This window comes from Brassica napus, chromosome A3, assembly GCF_020379485.1.
Source record: "Brassica napus cultivar Da-Ae chromosome A3, Da-Ae, whole genome shotgun sequence".
In the NCBI taxonomy this organism is placed as follows: domain Eukaryota; kingdom Viridiplantae; phylum Streptophyta; class Magnoliopsida; order Brassicales; family Brassicaceae; genus Brassica; species Brassica napus.
The window spans coordinates 13,288,103-13,309,100 of NC_063436.1; the positions used below are offsets into that span (position 1 = coordinate 13,288,103).

General features: G+C 36.7%; 5 protein-coding genes and 1 non-coding gene across 6 annotated transcripts; 3 read left to right on the forward strand and 3 right to left on the reverse strand.

The window, feature by feature from the left end:
* Nucleotides 1-429: 429 nt before the first annotated feature.
* On the reverse strand, nt 430-5,692 carry LOC106443839 (bidirectional sugar transporter SWEET7). Its single transcript, XM_048776039.1, has 5 exons — nt 3,671-5,692; nt 3,539-3,575; nt 2,745-3,126; nt 2,444-2,563; nt 430-1,160 (listed from the first exon to the last, which is right to left on the reverse strand). The coding sequence occupies exons 1-5, from the start codon at nt 3,717-3,719 to the stop codon at nt 1,092-1,094; spliced, it is 657 nt and encodes a 218-aa protein (XP_048631996.1). The 5' UTR covers nt 3,720-5,692; the 3' UTR covers nt 430-1,091.
* A 215-nt stretch (nt 5,693-5,907) lies between these two features.
* Nucleotides 5,908-8,917, reverse strand: LOC106438804 (protein KINESIN LIGHT CHAIN-RELATED 1). The gene is made up of 4 exons (XM_013880087.3): nt 7,914-8,917; nt 7,206-7,819; nt 6,796-7,087; nt 5,908-6,353 (listed from the first exon to the last, which is right to left on the reverse strand). Exons 1-4 carry the CDS (start codon nt 8,588-8,590, stop codon nt 6,116-6,118), a joined length of 1,821 nt encoding a protein of 606 aa, XP_013735541.1. The 5' UTR covers nt 8,591-8,917; the 3' UTR covers nt 5,908-6,115.
* A 1,064-nt stretch (nt 8,918-9,981) lies between these two features.
* LOC106443838 (F-box protein SKIP19-like) lies at nt 9,982-11,540 on the forward strand. Its single transcript, XM_013885392.3, has 2 exons — nt 9,982-10,522; nt 10,746-11,540. The coding sequence occupies exons 1-2, from the start codon at nt 10,203-10,205 to the stop codon at nt 11,329-11,331; spliced, it is 906 nt and encodes a 301-aa protein (XP_013740846.1). The 5' UTR covers nt 9,982-10,202; the 3' UTR covers nt 11,332-11,540.
* Nucleotides 11,541-12,903: 1,363 nt separating this feature from the next.
* On the reverse strand, nt 12,904-12,974 carry TRNAG-CCC. The gene has a single exon. It is a non-coding gene; the product is annotated as a tRNA-Gly (tRNA).
* An 861-nt stretch (nt 12,975-13,835) lies between these two features.
* LOC106443837 lies at nt 13,836-14,437 on the forward strand. Its single transcript, XM_013885391.3, has one exon. It carries the CDS (start codon nt 13,967-13,969, stop codon nt 14,222-14,224), a length of 258 nt encoding a protein of 85 aa, XP_013740845.1. The 5' UTR covers nt 13,836-13,966; the 3' UTR covers nt 14,225-14,437.
* A 1,230-nt stretch (nt 14,438-15,667) lies between these two features.
* Nucleotides 15,668-18,382, forward strand: LOC106376243 (plant UBX domain-containing protein 10-like). Its single transcript, XM_013816310.3, has 4 exons — nt 15,668-16,796; nt 17,394-17,564; nt 17,644-17,847; nt 17,963-18,382. The coding sequence occupies exons 1-4, from the start codon at nt 15,960-15,962 to the stop codon at nt 18,188-18,190; spliced, it is 1,440 nt and encodes a 479-aa protein (XP_013671764.2). The 5' UTR covers nt 15,668-15,959; the 3' UTR covers nt 18,191-18,382.
* Nucleotides 18,383-20,998: the final 2,616 nt, after the last annotated feature.

Sequence of the window (20,998 nt, forward strand, 5' to 3'; positions counted from 1 at the left end):
CGTCACCTGCAGAAGCTTCTGGCTTCTTTTTACTGTACAAAACCATGTAGCCAAGTCCACCAATTATCACAAATCCAACCGCTGCTGCTCTCACAGGACATATCCCTAACGATCGTCGCTGGCACAAAACTTCACTTGACTGCTTCGCTGCTTGGTCAGGTCCCGCCATTTCCCTTTTAAAAAAATATATATATATCTCTATGTATATGGCGTCTCTCTTTTCTGAGAAAGAGTTTATATAATGTCTTTCTTTATAAGTGACTTGTATCTCTCAAAGAAGTTTCTTCTAAAAACTGTTTTGTAAAGTTTGTTTTTGTGTTGTTGAAAATTTGGAATTTGTAGAAGAGATTTGTTTGTTATTAAGGCCAAGCGCACTCGTAGGACATGCTAAAGACTCGCTCTAATTTGCTATATCTTTATTCTTGCTTTATTTTATATTTAGCTTCATAATCAGTTAACTAATTGTCTTGAGAAATTGAGTAATAAAACGAGGAAACTTACAGATTTTTTTCCACGACAACTTTCATGCCATAAACACATAGCACACTGCGAATTTGGTGGGATGAGTTATTTTTTTATGAAGTAGACTAGTTATAAAACTTGGAGATGGAAGGTGGTGAATCACTTAGGTTTGAACCGAAGGCTTTAATCCATACATTTTATATGACACATTCTTAAGATTATTTTTTGTTTTAATTCTTTGTAATTTATAACTACAAACTTATTTCTAAGCAGAATTTTTTTTTAAAGTTCACCTCAAGTCCCTAAAACCCTAGGCAGCATATTATGAATGATGAAGGTGTCAAGGTGATAGATTAGTTTTTATTTGAGCCCACATAATCTTATAAGTTATAACATAACACCCAGTACTTTGAAAAGAGTACATTGCTCCTAAAATAACAGACACTGGAATTCATGAACGAAGATTGCAAAAAGTGTGACGAAGTTTTCACTTAAATGAAAAGGCTGATAATCGGACGGTAAATAATAGTGTGAGAAGATCAAATCAAACGCCGTTAAGCCGTTGATTGAAATTTGTGGGTTTCTCAATAGTCAATACGAACGAACGCACTGGATATTTCTTTCCGCCATTATTTATCGTAAGCAGCGTACAATATTAATTGGGCCAGTCCAAATACACATCCAATTCCATTTGGTATCTGAAAAAGAAAAAATAATGTTATTATGAAAAACAATGATAAAACACGTTTTCTCAACTAAAAAAATCAACATACAACTTTTCATTTATTTTACTTATCATAGTTAAATCTAGTATCACAAAATATCAACAATTATTGGCACAAAAAAACAAACAATTATACAACTTTCATTCGGCTATATTTTTTGCATAACTAAATCTAGTTAAGTAGGTAAATCTAGTTATGAAATATAGATGCACACACAAATGTTAAATCTAGTTTTTTTGTCAACATGTTAAATAGGTAAATCATGAAAGTTTGATGAACAAAGAGTTAAGAGGTTGATTGTTTGCAGATTCTGCACTAGTTTCTGGTTTTTGATTTTCCAAAAACCACTTTTTATCCAATCATGATTTTGATAAAATAGATTTCCTATTTTTTAGGGAATCTGGTTTTTGCTTCCTTTAACTCTTTCCTTCTCAAAAACCAAAATCACTATTTTATTGGATTCTCCTTATGAAAAGCTACGTACAAAAACAAAAAAATGATTTTTTTCTTTTATTTTCTGTTAACTAATTTTAGCTAAATTTTTTTTGGTCAAAATTTTTAGATAAAGCAAAGCAAACGTAAACCATAAATAATGCATCCAAGTGTCGAGTTTTAGGAAGCTTGCTGATCATACACATTTCATTTTTATTTTTAATTATATGATTAATAATTTTATTTGATTAATATTTAGTTATATAATTTATCTATTTTAAAATTTCATTTTCTTTTGTTTTTTTATACATTTTATTCATTAAGGGTATAAACGATATTAACCGCTCTAACTTTTAACGTGAGAGCTCAATTCTGAAAATTTACTTCGCAAATAATAGTATAGATAAATAAATAAATAAATAAATAAATATATATATATTATATATATATATAATATAGTTATGGTTTTTTTTATTTTAAAAATTATGGATGTACACATTTTACTTTTTGTTTTTAAAATATTTTTTTAATTATGTATGCTTTGATGATAGTATTTTATTTTTTATTTTTCAATAATAGATATTTTACTATCATAACATTTAAAATTTATTATTTTTAAAAGCAAAAACCAGAAACTAAAAACCAAAAACCAAAAACCAAAATCAAAACCACCAATCAAGTTTTTCAAAAAACCAAAATCTACTGCAAAATCAAAAACCAAAAATCAAAAACCAAAAACTAAAAACCAAAAACCAAAAGCCAGAAACCAAAAACCAAAATCTAAAATCTAACAAAACAATCATCACCTTAATAAAAAAACTCACAGCGATGAATGGATCGAATTGTATGAGTGCATAGACTGTCCAAACGCCTGCGTTTAGAAGCGCAGCTAGCGACAGCCAAAACGGCATGAACTCCACGCTTTTTGTTTTTATTACCATTTTCTTCATATTTTCATGTAATTATTTTTCCAACAAAAACAAAAATTTAGTTGCAAGTTTTATGTACTTAACCAAAATATATTTGTATAAAATATATAATATTAATGCACCACTAAAGATAGAACCACAAAATGGGGAAATAATTAACAAGAAAACAATAATAACTTTAATCCTCAAAACATACCATGACAGATAATGGAGAAGCATACATCATCACGTTGAAAACGCAACAAATGATTCCAACGCTCAACGAACGTTCTTTGGTAGTGTGTTGTAGAGTGAAGACCAACACTGTGAGAACAGCCACGAAAACGGTTTCACCCGCTAAAACAGCGGCTATTACCAAACGCTGTTTTTGACGGCCGCAGTAAACGAAAAAAATGGTAATGAACACAACTTCGATTATGATCCCTGTGCCGTTGATTGTAAGGACCGGTGTGTTGTGCGGATGTACCATAGGGAGCCCATACAGAACCCAAACGAGGCAGTTTATGAGAGTCGCTAAATACGGTACTGGTGAATATTCCTCTGTTGACTTCTTTTTCACAATCTGTATGAACGTTGGCCTGAATAAAAATGAAACATAAAGTATTTTAGTTTACGTTTTGCAACAGTTTTTTCTTATTCTACAGTTTTTAAGAGCAACAGCAGTTTATTCTACGATGTTACCTACAACGTGTTTATATCTTTTTGAAGGAAATCTAGTAAGTAGTCTTTCTTAATTTTTATTAAATTATTAACAAAAAAATTGTTGTGAGAAAAGTATCAACTTAATACTGTGATTACCCAAGATAAAAGTTAAAAGTGATGAAAGCAAAAAGAAACTCAGATCTTTCAAGAGAAACCATATCTTGAATAGACGAAACAAATTTCTTTTCCTTAGGAAAATCAATTATATAAATGGTTTACGAATCTCCCTCCGTGCATGTAGTTTCATTGTTTCAGACAATTTATTTAAATAATACAAAGAAAACTTACGTTGGTGATAAGAACAAACATAGAGCGATGCCATTCCCTGAAATTTGATCATATGAAGTGAAAAGAACACACTATATTAAAAAGAAATTTGTTTTATAAAAAGTGTAGATGTGAATAATCAGAAATATTAACCTATTATTGCCACAATATTTCGAATAAGGTTCAATTGTTCAGACACCATATTTCGATTGTAATTAAAGACAAAGATGATGGTGGTGTAGAAGAAGGAAACTACGAAAACGAGTTTAATTAAGTGATTTGAGAAACCATTTTAGCTAGTAGTCAGAGAAGAAGGTTGGTCGATGGGTGGTGTTTATATAGAGTGAGAAAAGAACAGAAGGCTGCGAGAGACCATGAATTCAAATGATGTGATGTGAATTGATATACATACATGCACCGTGTGCAATGAAATGTGAGTAAGCAGTAATTATCACTTTGTAAAACTATCTTTGGAAGGTAGTTGAATTAAAAACACATTTATGGTACTTTTATATTCACAAACTTCGTGGCATTTACATAACTCCTTTTAACTAACTTATGGTAGACCAATGATTTTTTTTTTGGGCAAAGATGGTAGACCAATGATAAATGATTTATTATCTACATGAATTCATCCAATAAAAATGATGCTCGGAACTAGAAAATAGTTAAAATGTGACCCTTCTCATAAGATTGATTTAATAATTGAATAGTAATTTTATCTACACACTATTTTCACAAATTCAGTGATTCAAAAATTATAACCATTATCCTGATCCTATAAAACGAGTGATCATAACTTTTTGTTTAGCTTGCTTATCTAAAATCATCTTCAATGGCTTATTTTATTTTTTACTCTAAAATAAAGTAACTCTATAATAGAGTTTGAGTTTACTCCGATGATACTATATTTTAAAGTATAAAATAGAGTGATGAACAAAAAAACAAGTTATTCCTTGGAGTAAATTTATTTTCACTCTATTATATAGTAAACAATAGAGTATTATTCGAATATTTTTACTTTAAACTAGTTTACTTTGGCATCAGTGATAATCTTAATATAAACAGCGTTCAACTAGCTTTTTTGAAAATGCATCGTTTGAGTAGAGTATAAAGTCTCAACTAGAAACTAAAATAAATTAGGATTTGTGTTAATTATTTAGGATGTGTGTTAATAAATTAGAATCTTTTGAGCACAAATTTAGGTGAAGAAATTTCTACGTAATACATGTGTGTGTGTATGTTTAGTTGTTTATTGTTTATTATGCTACCAGAATTTTCTTATATACAGAATTATTTTGCAGGTTTTCGAAGGCTAAGTTTTTATATTTCTTTTTGTTGAAGTTTATGACTTGGACCAAAAAATGTTCAACAATTCTTGTTTTTTCTTTTTTTTTGTCTGGTTAATTATGCTCGTACAAATTATGAGAAATATTACATAAACGATATTACAGCCGACAATTCTACCTGCTTTATGAAAATTCACGTCTGACTGCATCACCCTGAGTAGCCCTATGAGATCCATTTCTGACGGTACTCATTGCGCCATGCTGAAGATCTCTTGTAAGTATTTTCTCTAATTTTCTGCATAATTCGCCTTCTCCGGGAATTGAAACCCAGACCTCTTCCTGTAGAAATTGCGTTGTCTGGGATTTGAACCCAACAATTCTTGTTTAATGGCCAACTATGATTGAATCACATTAACTAAAAGAAATTCAAATTTTGGTCTCTCAATTTACTGAATGAACATTTTTTTTTCAGGAAGTACATTATAACCCTTTAAACCACCATCAATTGACATTTTAACCCTTTATATCACAATCAATTGAGTCTGATCCCATATGTATCATGGCAGTATAAATAGAAAATTCTTACTTTTTAGGATAGAGATTTTCTTGTAGAGATACTCATTCCTAGTAAAATGGTCTGTTTTCTCCACTCTAGTTGATGTGATTGATTTGTTTCTACATAGATCCTTAACTTCTTGCCCTCTTTAGTTTTTCAGTTTTTAAATTTATAAACGGGTTGTTTAGACCGTTCTCTTTTGTTTTCCGAAATAAAATTATGGATGTTTTCTTGTAAATAAGTTGAATGTGTAGAATAAAAGAAACAAAAATTTCTTATTTCCAATGTTTAGTTGAGTGTTATATTCTTATCCGGTTTAGGTTAATTTAAATCGGTCTAACTTTGACTTCACTTTAGAACGTCATCACTTCGACCTGACCCAGATCCGATCCATACATCTTATTAAGTTTCAATCTCGTTTGTTTGTCGGCAAGTTTACTTTAGTGATTCGCAAATCAAACTTGTGCAAGCAAGTACCGATACTTCTGCACAATTACAGAAACAAGCACAAGCAAGAAATATAAATTTTCGAAAAAAGAACAGAATTAAAGAAACTCTCAAACTCAAACAAACAGCTCACCAACTTGGCAGTACTTCACCAAACTCGAATAATAAACACGATACAGGAAATTAATTCATCAGCCTCATACTTATGATACAGAAAAGATCAAATAAAATAATGATAACATAATACTATTGAGTATATATATTATATGTGAATGATTTATTATATGTGGTTACGATTTGTGTTCTTCAGAACTTGAAACCGAGGCCAGGCCATTTCTTACCAGATGCCTCTTTCTTGGGAGGTCTTGCGTTTGGATCGATAAGATTCTGTAGCGACTTGGCTTTGTAGTTCCGTGACCGCCCTGCTTCCTTCAAAAGCTCGGCCAAACGCTTCTTCTCGTCCTCAAAATCAGGATTTGCAGTACCGAGCTTCTCCTCTCTCAGCTTCAGAACCTGCTCCAATATCTCAATGGCATCTTCTATCCTGCAAAATGACATAGCCATCAGAAACATGAATTGTCTTTACTAATCTGGTCTAACCGGTTCAAACTGAACCGGAACCATACCGATAAATGGTTCCAAATCTAATGCAAATGAAAAAATATCTGGTTACGTTTTCATTTTGTATTTAGTCCAAAAAAAGCAATCCTTTTAAAAAAAAACATATCCAAACCAAACCATTTCAACTTTAATGAATAGTACCCGGTTCAACCGGAAAACTGAAAACAGAAAAGTCTAAACCAGAGCTAATTGGGCTCTCCTAGTTTTCATATATCATATCGACCAGGTTTTGATTCCGGTTTACGTGAAGATAGCAATATCAGTCAAGTTCACAAATTTTAACCCAAACCAGTTGTGCTTATTGTTTTGATAAACCATTAGATAATACAGTGAGTTGAGTTGTATGTTAAGACAATTATCATTACCTTCCCATGGCGTCGTACGTGGCAGCCAGATTGCTGTAAACACCAAGAGTGTCCTGATCACAAGGACCACGTTCTTGTTCGAGAATCACTCTTGCTTCTTCAAACAGCTCACCAGCCTCATCGATCTTGAAAAGCTGAACGCACGCCAGTCCCATCTGGTTCAACACAACTCCGAAGAAGGCAGATTTCTCACCAGCTGCCCTCAGCTTCGTCACAGCGCTCTCAAACGCGTTCCTTGCGTCCTCATACCTCCCCAACGTGTAATACATTACTCCCATCCGCGCCTCTAACCCTGCAAGTCCATTCACATACAAAAGCCAAACTAAAGCTTGACAACACAAAGAAGAGTACTTTTACGTTCAATTTAAGACCAAAGACACGTCATAACCATCCAAGATAGAAGTTTATACCTGCAATGGCGCTCTGCTGTCCTGGTTTATCCTCGAGAAGTTTCATGGACTTTTGAAGTAGCTTCAGTGCTTCCTCAGGCTCATCCACAGACTCATATATCGCAGAGATCTCTGTTAACCCACCAGCAATCTCCTCAACAGTTGTCCCAGGCACAGGCTTGTTGTATATCCTCAACGCATTCTCGCAGTATGACTTAGACTCACGGAGCTTCCCCGTCCTATGGTAAAGCTCAGCCAATCTAACAAACACCGACGCCACAGTAGGATGAGTCTCTCCCTTAGAGGACTTGAACACAGTGAGAGCCTTCTGGTAAGAGAACACAGCTTCATCGAACCGACACAGCGACATGTAGATGTTCCCAATGCTGACATCGATCGAAGCAACCTCCGATTCTTGCCCGCTCGCGATCATAGCCATACTGGCGAGGACGAGGTGCTCGAGCGCGTTCTCGTAGTCTCCTTTAGCCTCGCAGATGATAGCCATCAGCCTCCTATCAGCCGCCTCCTCGAGAGAGGCCGGTTCGCTATGAGCGCGGTGGATCTCTAGAGTTTTCTTGCATAACTCTTCAGCTTTGTTGAACTGCATTGCTTGAACATAGGCTTCAGCCAAGTACCTGAAACACGTGGCGTTGTTTAACTGGATAACTACCTGCAATCTCAACGAATTCAAACAATAGCCACGTGGCGTTGTTTAATTGGATAAGTTACCTGCAAGTTTCACCAACTCGAGGATCCGTTTCGCCTAGAGTCTGGATCTGGATCTTGAGCCCCTCCTCGTAGCAAGCGATGGATCTATCGATCTGACCTAGCATCGACAACGTGTCGCCGAGCTGCATATGCCCGGAGAACGCGGCGAGGGAGTGGTCGGGCCCACGCGCCGGATCCGGGACCTTGATGGCTCGCTCGAGCGGCGGGACCGCTTCGTCGAACCTCCCGAGGCTGCAGTAGATCGCGGCGAGGACGTGGAGGCTCATGGCGAGATCGAGAACAGGTCCGCCGTCGCTACCGCCGGGGACGGGAGGAGCAGCGGCGGCGCAGCATCTCTCGAAGGACTTCGTCGCGCGGATCGCGTAGTCGAGAGCCTTGTTGGGACCTTCGCCGGAAGCTATGGCGTCGCGAGCGAGCTTGAGGAGGAAGGGGCCGAGATCCGGGTTGTCGAGGGATGGATCGTCGACGTCGGGTACGGCGGCGGCGGAGGAGGAGACGCCCGGCGAGTCTTTTTTGGCGGATCTGCCGGGGGAGGGCTTGGATCGAGACGGGGTGGAGGAAGGGGTCTTCTTCATCGGGGTTCGTGGAGGTTGTTGTTGCGTGTCGGGGACGGAGACGCGTAGCGGCGGAGCATTGGCCGGCGTTTTGACTGAGACTAGGCCTGGCATCGTTGGCATCTATTTGCAAGAGAGAGGATTTGTTTGTATCGAATGTGGAGTCAGAGATCCCAAGTGGAGAAGGAGACGAGTCAGTGAAGGGAGTAAGGGCACTTTCGTAATATACTTTAGATTATGAGGAGATTACGGTCATCTTGTTATATCATTTTTCTATTTGATATCGGTTTGGTCGGTACATGAATCATCCGGCGCTGCGATAATGTATCGTACTAGTAGTTGCAGTTGTAGTAAAGTCACACGAAAACAAAAGTCGACGAGTATCACGAACCGTTCCAACCAATATGATACGGCCACGTGGTAATAATAGGGAAGATAAGCTCGTGCCAGCTACTAAAGATGACTTCTTTTCCTTTTCGCCAATTAAAATGTCAGCTTGGCGCTTGGTAATGATCGACCAACCAATAAATAAAGATTTTATTATTCATAACTACAGAGATGATAGAAAAGAGAACCGAACCGAACCCAGCTCAGTTTGTGTTGTATGAATCCATATATCATATGATAAGATACGCTTGACAGTCCATTTCATCATGATTAGGAGAAAACTTTAGGTACAATTCTAAGATTTAATTACTTAACTATCTTTATCACTCACCCTAATAATCCAATAATAACTTAGGGATTTTTGCTTTATTGGATGCATATGCTTCATCTTTAGGAGAAGTTAATGATATTCATGGGGAAATATTACAGTTTACTAGTTTAATTGGATTATATAGATAATCGTGTGTGAATCTGTTTTAATTAAAACATGATCACATTCTTTTGAAGATAACATGCTTTTGAAATTTAAAACTATAGGACAAAATATATTTCGATTACAAATTGGATAAAAGATACCCAATCCATTATTAAATATAGTTTTAGGGGGTGATTGGTAGGTGCTGTCCACAGCCCTATTTATTTCCACAGCACCAAATTCAGAGCAATCAAGCTTTAAATTTTTTTTTGAAACCACAGCTCTTAAAATATCCTACAGCTGTACAAGTGCTCTGCAGAGCCAAATATCCAAAGCAATTTTTTAGTGCTTCAATAAAATTCTACAGCAATAAAATCTAAAGCCACAGCAAAAAGTCTACAGATTTTTTTCTACAGCAAAATATTTAAAGCTACAGCCATTACCAATCGGACCCTTAGTAACATCAACTTTTTTGAGACTGTCTAAAGAAAGCAAACTAGAATGAAATTATTCGAATGAAAATGAAAATGAAAATTCGATCAGTTTTTTTTTTTACTTTTTTGCATGGCATCGCCCAATGCCACGTGATGAATTTGGCTTGGATGATTTGAACAACCATACAGCCATGTTAACCAACTAGGTATAAATAAAAACTATCAATAATCTTGTAACACATTTTCAATGTCTGTAGAAATTTCATTCTCATTTCGTAGCTGAGCTTGAATAAGCCAACAAGTTTTAAATGTCGAAATGTGTTTAACTATGGGCCTAGGCCCAATTATCTATTTAAGTGAGCTTATTATTGTTTATGTCTCGAACTAATTTCGTAAATACGTATGTCTCCGAGGGCCAAATAGTAATTCCGAAGCTTTTACTTCACTTTCCGCTTTCGCAGTTGTCGTTTCATTTGTCGTTCCTTCGCCGTCTGTCTCAATGCCTCCGGTGATGAAAAGAGGAAGACACGGAAACTGGGCGGACCTTCCGCCGGAACTAATGTCATCGATCTTGCTCCGTATTGGCGCGATTGACATACTTGAAAACGCGCAGAGAGTGTGCAGATCGTGGCGTCGCGTTTGCAAAGACCCTTCGATGTGGAGTAAGATTGATATGCTCAACGATGGAGACTTGGAAGACATGGACTATGACCTCGAGATCATGTGTCGTCACGCAGTCGATCGCAGCCAAGGCGGTTTGGTTGAAATCGACATTGGGTACTTTGGTACTGATGACCTCCTCAACTACATCGCCGTTAGGTAATTAACTCTCTCTCTCTCTCTCCTCCACACTCTCTCTCTAGGCATTGAAAGGTTCGAACTTTATGAAAGAAGACAAAGATTCACACTGTTTGGAGAAGACCCAGATGATGTTTTGTTTGTTAATCATCTCTCTCTTCTTTCCTCTCTCTAGGCATTGCAAAGTTAGAACCTTTATCAGTTATCTTAGATTGTGTTTTTAACCCTTTTGTTTAATTTGCAGGTCGAGTAATCTGAGAAGCCTTAGGCTTTTGATGTGTGATACATTAACAGACGAGGGGTTTATGGAGGCAGTTGTGAAACTTCCATTGCTTGAACACCTCGAAGTATCATATTGCTCATTGTCAGAAGAAGACTTTCTGAAAGCTGCAGGCCAGTCTTGTCCCAATCTGAAGACTCTGAAGCTAAACAGCGAACCTCAGTTCAAGCGTGATGATGACGAAGCTCTAGCAATTGCAGAAACCATGCCCGGACTACGCCACCTCCAGCTTTATGGGAACGGACTAACCAACAAGGGCCTCAACGCCATTCTCGACGCTTGTCCACATCTGTTACACCTTGATCTACGCAAGTGTTTCCGTGTTCATTTTGATGGGGATATGGCGAAACGATGTTTCGAGAGGGTCAAAGAGCTGAGACAGCCTTACGACCCAACAGATGATTACCCTTTTGATGGTTTTGAGAGGACCATAGAAGAAGAAGCTACAGAAGACGAAGAAGAAGAGGAGGAGGATTACTCATATGACAGCGATGAGTACGTCTATGATGTCGACAATTGCTCTGACACGTATGACTCGTGTGATGACTAGACAAGGATAGGAGGTCGGATCGTTTTGAAGGATTAAATAATGATAGGTTGTATTGACAATATCAGTAGCAAGTAGTGGTAATGAAACTAGTTCATGACCTCCTTTCGGTTAGTTGGTGGTTGCAGTGGACGTGTGTGTCCCTCTCTCTATGCCTTAGTCTAACTTTTGAGCGTGTAGATTTCCTTAACGGAGTAAGAACATATTTAACATGTCTTTCGCAACCACATGTCACAAACTCTTTTCCCTGAAAATATATATGAATGGGAATCATGTCTTGTGGATTGCGGTCTGAACGTACCAATGTCGGTTACTTGTTTGGCAAGGAAGATGGCGTCTAGGAGGGAAAAAAAAAAGTAAAAGGTAATGGTCCAAACAAGGATTCAGCCCATGAGGTCCATCGGCTGCTAGAAACGGAGGTAAACGCTAGCTCTGAGTGTGAAACATGATCTAACGCTTTTTCATCCCCCGTCTAGACGAGTTCATGATGACTCCAGCCTTCACAAGGAAGGCTCAGCTCTGGTGGCTTGGATCGGGAGTGTTTTGCTCCCGATTCTCCTCTCATCACTATGACTGAACCAACGTCCCGTTACCTTTAATTGCCTCCACTAGGACTACAAGCTCACGTTACCAAGCTCGGCAATTGATTTATTGTTTTCGTGTCTATATATGTAAGTCTAATACTTTTGTTTCTTCCAATGTGGGATTATATATCTAGCTTAAACCACAATATTTTTTAGGGGTGGGCATTTTACCCGAAATCCGAAGTGGCACCCGAACCCGATCCGAAAAGCCCGAACCGAAATCCGAACCGAAGTAGCAAAATATCCGAACGGGTATTGAATTAGGAGAGATTGGATATCCAAACCCGAACGGATAATATCCGAACCCGAATGGATATCCGAAAATAACCGAACATATGATAATTAACCTTATATTTATAGTTTACATCTTTCATTTTATATAAAATATTTATATTGATACTACACATACTTTAAATTCATATGATATACATACAATTACGTAGAAGATGATTTGTTATTCGCTTAAAATGCATGTCAAACTTTTTATTTCAGTAATTAACAAAAAGTTACATCCAAAATTTAAAAACAATAACCAAATTAATGTCTTTTTAGTTTGAAAATGTTATGTCCAAATCTATTAACCATGCAATCTATTAAAAATAAAAAATAGTTAAGTGAAAAGTTATATATTTAAATACAAGAAATTTGAGAAATGAAAATTTTCATTTTTTTTTCTTCAAAATCTAAATATCCGAACCCGATCCGAAATAACCGAAACCGAACTTAAAATACCCGAACCCGACCCGAAGTACAGAAATACCCGAACGGGTTCTACACCTCTATACCGAAATACTCGAAAATCCGAAATACCCGATCCGAACCCGAACGGGTACCCGAACGCCCATCCCTAATATTTTTGTTTTTGTTTTAACCAGTAGGTTCCGGTTCAAGCCCATAATATTTTCGGACCGTAACAAGAACCCGATTCTGTCTTAAACTCGCCAAAAGTATAAAAAAAGAATAAAATGAAATCAAACCAGCTATTTACTCTTGCGGATCCAGGGAATCGAACCCTGGTCAGTACCGTGGGAGGGTACTATGATACCACTACACCAGATGCGCTTTTGCTATTTACTTAGAGAAACACAAAAATGAAATAAATACGTTTCATCTGGTTACATATTTTCTACATTGCGTATGGTAACAAACAAGAAGCTACCAATTCTATTCGAATAAAAAATCCTAAATCTTCAATTTCAGCTTTCTTAAACATCCATTAAACACATTTAGCAACCATTAAAACAAGAGAAAAAGACTAAAATAGCACTAAACCAAGTTTTTGTTCCCAAAGTAGCACTCAAGGCTCAAAGTCACAAAAATAGGTTTCATTAAAGAGGTAATGTACACTTATACCCCTAGGGTTAATTAATCCAAACCTTAGGGTTTAGAGTTAAGGGGTGGGGTTTTGGAATTAGGGTTTAAAATTTTATAAATAATAAATAATAAAATAAAAAATAAAAATTTTAAAAACAGTTTCAAAAAGTATTTTTAAATTATAAAAATAAAATCTGAAAAAAAAATAAAAAAAATTTGAAATTTTTTTTTTAAAACAAATTATAAAAATTTCGAATCTGAAAACATATAATCTGAAACTATAAAAAAAAAATTTTTATTTTTTTTTATTTTTATTTTTTTTATTTTTATTTATTTTAGTTTGTTTATTTAATTTTAAACCAAGGGTATTATAGATATTTTACCCTTTAATGAATGTCATTTTTGTGACTTTCTCCTTCTAGTGCTATTTTTGAGACATAAACTTCAAAAGGTGCTATTATTGACAATTGCCCTTAAAACAATTAAAACAGAGATTAGGCCCATATTACTAACGCACGTCCGTATGTAGTAGTTTGTTATAAATTTAAAAGATTGCTTATCTCGGGAATCGAAACCGGGGTTGTAATACGTAATACATAATACATAAATACATCCTCTATATTTCTAAATTTCTCCATCGCGTATCGGCTACAAAATCCCCAAATCACCTTCTCTAGAATTCAAATCCCTAAAACACGATCTTCATCATCAGAAGAGGTTCAAATCGAATCCGAGAAGCCATGGATAAAAGCAGCAGCATCAACTCCACGGCCTCTACCGCTTCCAATCTGAGCACGGCTTCCCTCGAGAAGCTAGATCAGGCGGCGAGCTGGTTCGGCGCCACCGTCATCTCCGCCTTCTTCGCCTCCCTCGAGCGCTGCTCCTGCGTGAACCTATCCACCTTCGATGATGATGACGACGACGAAGACGACAACGAGGAATCCAACAGCCGTCCTCTGGCCCTCTCCGCCGCTCCTCAACCAGACGACATCGTTTAGATTCTCTGGTAATCCCTCGGTTTTTAGGAATTTAACTCAACGATGTAAGACGTTCAGAAACTTTTGATTGTATATGGCGGATTTGATATCTAATTTTTCTCCGAATGTTTATGTATAAAGTGATTATCGTTGCCTCTGAACGGATATGGTTGCTCTTCGTTCATGAATCATGATTTGTGAAGTTTATATATTTTATATATGCTTGGTTTTGGATTTTGGAGCAATTTTTAGATTTTTCTTTCTTTGAAGGTTTACACGATTTGCCTATGGTTATATTGTTTATACACCTGAATCCCTAAATCATAAAATTGTGCTTGCGTAATCCTTAGTTTTTTTTAATGTTAAGACTAAAGATTGTATGCACATTTCTCTTTTGAGAACCAGAGAAAACCATAGGCAAAGAAGAACTTGTCGGTCTTTTGGTTGTGGGAATCGTATATGTAATCTTGCTTCTGTTTTGAAATTGTGATGTTTAAGACTGTAATCTGGTTTCATCTTTTTAGTCTTTGATTGTAAAGGTGATCTTTTTAAGTTTGTAAGGATTGTAGTTGTAGGATAGATTAGTAAAGCGCATTGCCTTGTTTGAGTGGAAGTTGTCATTTGATTCTTAGCTTATATATGTTGTCTGTCTCATTCCTTGATCCGACTTTAACTTTAGATACAAAGAATATAAGTTTAAGTGGAAGTTGTTTCTTAGCTTACATTTTTTTCTGAGTATATGGGAGTTTAATTCGATGCTTACATTGGATCTGACTTCAACTTTGGATACAAAATGAATTTAGAAAACAAAGCATTGCTTGGTAAGTACATAAAGATGGTTCTTATATTTAAAAGTTGTGCTTGGTGGTCCGATGATGAGTTGCAATGAGTTTTACACTCTTCGTTCCAATTGCTAAAGCGATTTTGAAAAGTTGCTATGTTGAAAGCACTATTATTGACTCTGAGGACCACATTGGGTTGTTATTACCTACTAGCACCCAGCTCTTTAATCTGCAAGCATTGTCTTTTGTCTCATCTTTACCATGAGCTTTCTCAATCATTATCAATCTCTCTTCTAGAAATTTGAGGTTGTGTTCGGAAATTTGGCATGACCATTTCAACAAAACCTGCTCTAGTACCAAGTGCAAAGCATTTTACAGGGCTCGCCTTTTGAAAAAGAAGCATCCCTCACTTTCTGGATTTACTTCACTTTGATTGCTCAAAATGATTAAGAATGTGTTTTTCTTATTGGCTTAAACATGAATAAGAATTTGATTAAAAAAAAAGATATCGAGAATCTCGCTTGAAATGTTTATATCGTGTAGTTCCAATTTCCATCTCTCTGTTTTGTTACTTTGCAATGTGTTCGTGTTAGTGACGTATCACTGGAAGCCAGCTCACCTTTTACTTCAAAAAGTTATTCCTTATCCTAAAACAATGGATTGCCTTCAAAAAAACAATGCTTTGCATAAATGAAAGGTATACTAAAGCAGTAGAGAGAAAAAAAATTGAAGCTAAGCACCTTTAGCAATTCGAAACCCAATTGAATCTTTTAACCAGATGGTTTAATCGAACCACTTTCGGGTTCGGTTATCAAAACGCCGCCGTGTTGAAGTCGAAGGGGTACTTTCGGTAATTAATTCGTGGCCATCGTCACTGTTTATTGAACCGATCAACCATTAATCAGCACAGTTTTCTCTTGTTTCTAGAGAGAGAGAGAGAGAGGCGAAGTGAAGAAGATCTCTCTTTTGTGATAATGGTTGATGCCGCCGACAAACTAGGTTACTTCCAAGCGATAACAGGTCTCGAAGATCCGGATTTGTGCACCGAGATCCTCCAAGCTCATGGCTGGGACCTCGAACTCGCCATCTCCTCCTTCACTTCATCTGACCCGCACGATCACGACGCCGACGCTTCCTCTTCCCACATCGATGGCGAACAAAATCGCGATCACTCCACCGCGAACCCCGAGACGAACGATTACCCTCCTCGAGGAATCCACGACGATTCAGAACTCGAAAGAGGACTCAGACCTCCGGGAATCGCGTGGAGGATCATCACTCTACCGATCTCGATCGTCTCCGGTAGCTTAGGGTTAGTCTCCGGCGCCATCGGGTTCGGGTTCTGGGCCGCAGGTGGAGTTTTATCGTACTCTCTCGGTATGTTAGGGTTTGGAGGACGTCGTGGTGGCTCTGACTCATCGTCGGCTCGGCTTGTGCCGCCGGTTTCTTCGGCAGCAGGTGAAGCGATGGAGTTCATTGCTTTGTTCGATAGAGATTACGGGAGGAACGCTTTCAAACCTGGCTTTGTACCGGAAGGTTTCATGGACGCGCTTCAGAGGTCTAGGAGCGAGTTTAAGCTCTTGTTCGTTTACTTGCACTCTCCTGATCATCCTGATACGCCTGTGTTTTGTGATGGGACGCTTTGCGATGAAGCGTTTGTGGCGTTTTTGAATGAGAATTTTGTTTGCTGGGGAGGTAGTATTCGAGCTAGTGAAGGGTTTAAGATGAGTAATAGCTTGAAGGCTTCGAGGTTTCCGTTTTGCGCTGTGGTTATGCCTGCTGCTAATCAGAGAATTGCGCTTCTTCAGCAGGTAAAGTAACAGTCTTTCTTCTGTCTCATCACTGATTCTTGGATTGGTCTTTGTTGATTAGCAACTTTAAGTAGATTTCGTTTTGAAGCTGGTAACAAGATGTTTACTTCTCTTATATCATGTGATTAGGGAACTGTTTTGAGACTGTGTGTAGTAACTACTATCTTGTTGAAGTGATTAGCAGTAAAAGAGGTAGAGATAGTTGTTTGATTCTGCTTTCATCTGCAACCCATCATTGCAGTTATTCTGCTAGTAAAGCTTGTATAAGTTTTGTAGTATATGTGTAGTGTGATCGAAGAGGCTATTTAGCAACTACTAAGAGTTATTTTGCAACTTTAAGTAGACTTGGTTTTGAATCTGGTAACAGGATTTTTATGTCACTTATGTGATTAGGGAACTGTTTCGGTACTGTGTGGTAACTACTATCTTGTTGAAAGGATTACTAGTGAAACTGGGTAGAGATAGTTGTTTGGTTCTGCCTTTATCTGTTGCAGTCATTCTGCTACTAAGCTTGTGTGAGTTTTGTAGTGTATGTGGTGCGACGGGAGACGTTGTTCTTAGTTTTATTGTTTTCTTTGTTCCTTTTGCTTGTGGCAGGTGGAGGGACCGAAAACTCCAGAAGAAATGATTGCTATACTGCAAAGAGTTGTGGAAGATAGTTCACCTGTTCTTGTAACTGCAAGGGTTGAGGCAGAGGAAAGAAGGACCAATTTGCGCCTGAGAGAGGAACAAGATGCTGCCTACAGGGCTGCTCTTGAAGCTGATCAAGTATATTTCCCTTCCCGCTGTTTACAAGATCTATTGTGATTAGTCTGTAAGCTCATCTTTTTTTTTGTGTGTTGATTAGGCAAGGGAGAGACAGAGGCAAGAAGAGGCAGAGCGTTTAGAGAGGGAAGCTGCTGAGGCAGAGAGGAAACGCAAAGAAGAAGAAGAGGCTCGGGAGAGAGCAGAGCGTGAAGCTGCAGAGAGAGAAGCTGCGAGAGTGAGAATGAGACAAGAGAAAGCACTTGCTCTTGGAGACGAACCTGAGAAAGGACCTGATGTTACGCAAGTAAGTTTCCCCTCCTTTGTTTGCTCATAAAACGTCATACTCTTACTTAGTCTGTTTTGGCTTTTGTTGGTATATATGGTAACACGTGGACTATTTTATTCGCCGTGAAATGTAGGTTTTGGTGAGGTTCCCGAATGGAGAAAGAAAAGGGAGAAGGTTTGAAAGCAATACCAAGATACAGACATTGTATGATTACGTTGATTCACTTGGAGTGCTAGCAACAGAAGAGTATAGCTTAATCACAAACTTTCCAAGAACAGTGTATGGAAGAGACAAAGAGTCGATGTCACTGAAAGATGCAGGTTTGCATCCTCAGGCAAGTCTCTTCATCGAGATCAACTAAGTCTCAGATTCTTCCGTTTCTTTCTCCTTTATAGCCCCTCTTTTCAGTCTTTTTTTTCATCTGTTTTAAAATAATTAGTAGTGTTGCTTCAGTGATCCGATGAAGATACATATATACACAAATATATTCAGAAGTTGTCATATATTTGATACAGTATATTTATTTCTTAAAATGATGAGGTTTCGCTTTGTATTGTTTTTTTCTTGGTGTCATATTGAAGACACCAAGATCAGTCTTTATGCTAAGATTCTCAACGATCAACTTCGAGCAATAGTCTTCCCCCTTCTTTTCCCTTGATTCTCAACGATCAACTTTTGGTTAAAGGGTGGCTCCAGAGTCTACACTCCAGGCTTTGAAAGTAAGGAAGGCAAGGGTCCAAGAGAGTTTGAGCTATGGAAAGAAGTTAAAGACTAATAATATGTAATTAAAGGCAATGAAGTACTGAATTCTGAACTTCAGTATTTGATGAGAGCTATGCAGCAAGAGCAGTAGACACTTGAAGGAAGTGATATCTTAATTGCGTTGATGAGAGCTATGCAACAGTTACATTGCATAGTAAACTGTTGATTGAGAAAAGAAAAAGGTAATGTACAGTTGTGATCGCTCCGTGAGGTATAGGGGGACAGGGCTGATCAAACCCCGGCACAGGCTCAAGTCTCAAGTCTCTAACCCCACTATGCGTCTGTTTCTTCTTACAGCTCGGATTAAGGATAGGGGTATAAACCCAACTCCCACGCCCGGCGTAAGAGAAATAGAGTTTTGCATAGTAGGGGAGAGCCTCGGACCAGAACGCACCCCTTTCACCAACACCGGTTTAACCAACAACAGTCTTATTACCTTTGTAGCCTCCACTGGGATTACAAGCTTACGTTACTAAGCTCGGCAATTGATCTGCTGTTTTCTTCTCTATATAACAAGATATATTATTCATGTTTTTCACGATGTGGGACGAAGATAATTAGTCGCTATGTTTTTAAACAATATAGATGAATGATGCTCATTCTCTACCAAGTGATCCAATTCGTTTGATCAGAAAGAGCAGGGCCAGCTTAGATAGGGGGCAAACGGTGCGACCACTCCGAACCTAACCCGTTGCTTCCCTGTTTCTTAATAGATAAGGGCTCGATTTTCTAAAAAACATATGTATTTTTATATTAAAAGTAAGAAAAGAGGTCCAAATTTTTTTTATATGAAAGTATTTTTATAAATACTTCTAATATTTGAAAAAATATATCTATCAGATTTTTTTTTTAAAATAATAGTTTAGAAATTAAAATTCTTTTTACCCCAAGGTCCGTGAAACCATTGAGCCGGAGACACCACCTTACTCGATGTTAGTCCTCATATTTCCTAATTAATATAAATCTCTCCCCATACATGCCAATCAGAACAATCACCTACTACAAAACCGCTCTGCTCTGCGCATTCATAAATACAATCAGAATTATTCCCAACGAGAATTTTTTTAGTGTATGTACCATTCAAGAACAAGGAGAAGAAGTTTCAAGGAAAATTGCACTCATTATACAACAAACAAAATATAATTAGCTATCTAACCAAACAAAGTTGACAATATATTCAACATATTTTCTATCATATATTTCAAAATATCTTTGAAATCAACCGTATGATCTCTTTCTATTTTTTTCTTTCTCTTCCTCTTGTTCTTCTTCCTCTTCTTTCGGATCTCTGTTTCTCTTGATCATCGAAAACATAAATCATAGGTTACTCCACTTCAGTTACCTCTACCTATACAATCGGTCATCACCGCCGTTAACAAACACGCCACCGTCGGTGTTCTTCCATTTCATAATTTCCATCGAATAAAACAGCACTTACGCAAGCTCAGAATTGATGTCGCTTTTGTATTATCTTCTTTGTTTTTTTTTAAATGTTTTAGCACTTTTAAATTTTCAAGTCTATACTATTATTCATAGTTATATAGTATAGTTCACTATTTTCATATATTAATTCCATAATATTTTAAATTTGAGTTCACTGATTAGAAACTTGAGTTTAATGCTTAGGGTTTAGTATTTGAAAGGTGAAGATGGAATTAAAAATAAAGTTAAAATAAGATTTAAGGTTTAGTTTTTACATTTTTTTTTTCTATTCTATTATATACATATATAATAGAAATGTAACACAAAATACACTATGTTTGTTTTATTTATATTTCATTCCTAGTGTAACGCAATATATTATGTTACTATATTATTTGATTATGTTTTATTCTATTTATAAAGTATAGTTTATAATTTTCTTATGTTTTAAACACCGTTTCATGTTTTTGAACATTGATAACTTCTACTAAAAAAGGTTGAAACTTTGTACTATCCAATCTTAATAGTATTTTTTTATATTTGCGATCTTTTAAAAATTCTATTTTCAATTATTCAAACATTTGTAGTATATTATTCATAGAGCTTTTGTAATACGGTCATGTTTTTATCTGGCCACATGTTTTATATTTATCAACGTCATCAACTATTTTCACGTTTACTGTCTACTTGAAACACACAAGGTTATAACCGGAAAAAAGAAATGTTAAATGTTATCGATTAAATTATGTCGAAAGCATAGCCATATTTTTAATATTGCTTTTAAAATTGGTTAGTTAGCAAATTAACCCAAATTTCAAATCCAATCTTAAACACTTGTTTAACCACTAGCACATATCTAGTTTAGACTAAATAATTTGAGAAAAGTTTCTTAAAATACCATAAGTTAGCTACTACTTTTTAAAAAATATACTCAAATAATATTTTAACATATGGTTTTAGGATTGATGTATCTAAGGGGGTTTTT

What these genes read in the sequence shown, in the direction of transcription:
- LOC106376243 (XM_013816310.3), top strand. Translation starts at nt 15,960, where the DNA reads ATGGTTGATGCCGCCGACAAACTAGGTTACTTCCAAGCGATAACAGGT. An exon ending in GAATTGCGCTTCTTCAGCAG is followed by an intron (nt 16,797 to 17,393) that starts GTAAAGTAACAG and finishes TGCTTGTGGCAG; the next exon opens with GTGGAGGGACCGAAAACTCC. An exon ending in CTGCTCTTGAAGCTGATCAA is followed by an intron (nt 17,565 to 17,643) that starts GTATATTTCCCT and finishes TGTGTTGATTAG; the next exon opens with GCAAGGGAGAGACAGAGGCA.
- LOC106443837 (XM_013885391.3), top strand. Translation starts at nt 13,967, where the DNA reads ATGGATAAAAGCAGCAGCATCAACTCCACGGCCTCTACCGCTTCCAAT.
- LOC106443839 (XM_048776039.1), bottom strand. Translation starts at nt 3,719, where the DNA reads ATGGTGTCTGAACAATTGAACCTTATTCGAAATATTGTGGCAATAATA. An exon ending in AAATATTGTGGCAATAATAG is followed by an intron (nt 3,576 to 3,670) that starts GTTAATATTTCT and finishes ATCAAATTTCAG; the next exon opens with GGAATGGCATCGCTCTATGT. An exon ending in AATTCGATCCATTCATCGCT is followed by an intron (nt 1,161 to 2,443) that starts GTGAGTTTTTTT and finishes TTTCTTTTTCAG; the next exon opens with ATACCAAATGGAATTGGATG.
- LOC106443838 (XM_013885392.3), top strand. Translation starts at nt 10,203, where the DNA reads ATGCCTCCGGTGATGAAAAGAGGAAGACACGGAAACTGGGCGGACCTT. An exon ending in CTCAACTACATCGCCGTTAG is followed by an intron (nt 10,523 to 10,745) that starts GTAATTAACTCT and finishes TTTAATTTGCAG; the next exon opens with GTCGAGTAATCTGAGAAGCC.
- LOC106438804 (XM_013880087.3), bottom strand. Translation starts at nt 8,590, where the DNA reads ATGCCAACGATGCCAGGCCTAGTCTCAGTCAAAACGCCGGCCAATGCT. An exon ending in CGAGTTGGTGAAACTTGCAG is followed by an intron (nt 7,820 to 7,913) that starts GTAACTTATCCA and finishes CACGTGTTTCAG; the next exon opens with GTACTTGGCTGAAGCCTATG. An exon ending in ACGTACGACGCCATGGGAAG is followed by an intron (nt 6,354 to 6,795) that starts GTAATGATAATT and finishes GTCATTTTGCAG; the next exon opens with GATAGAAGATGCCATTGAGA.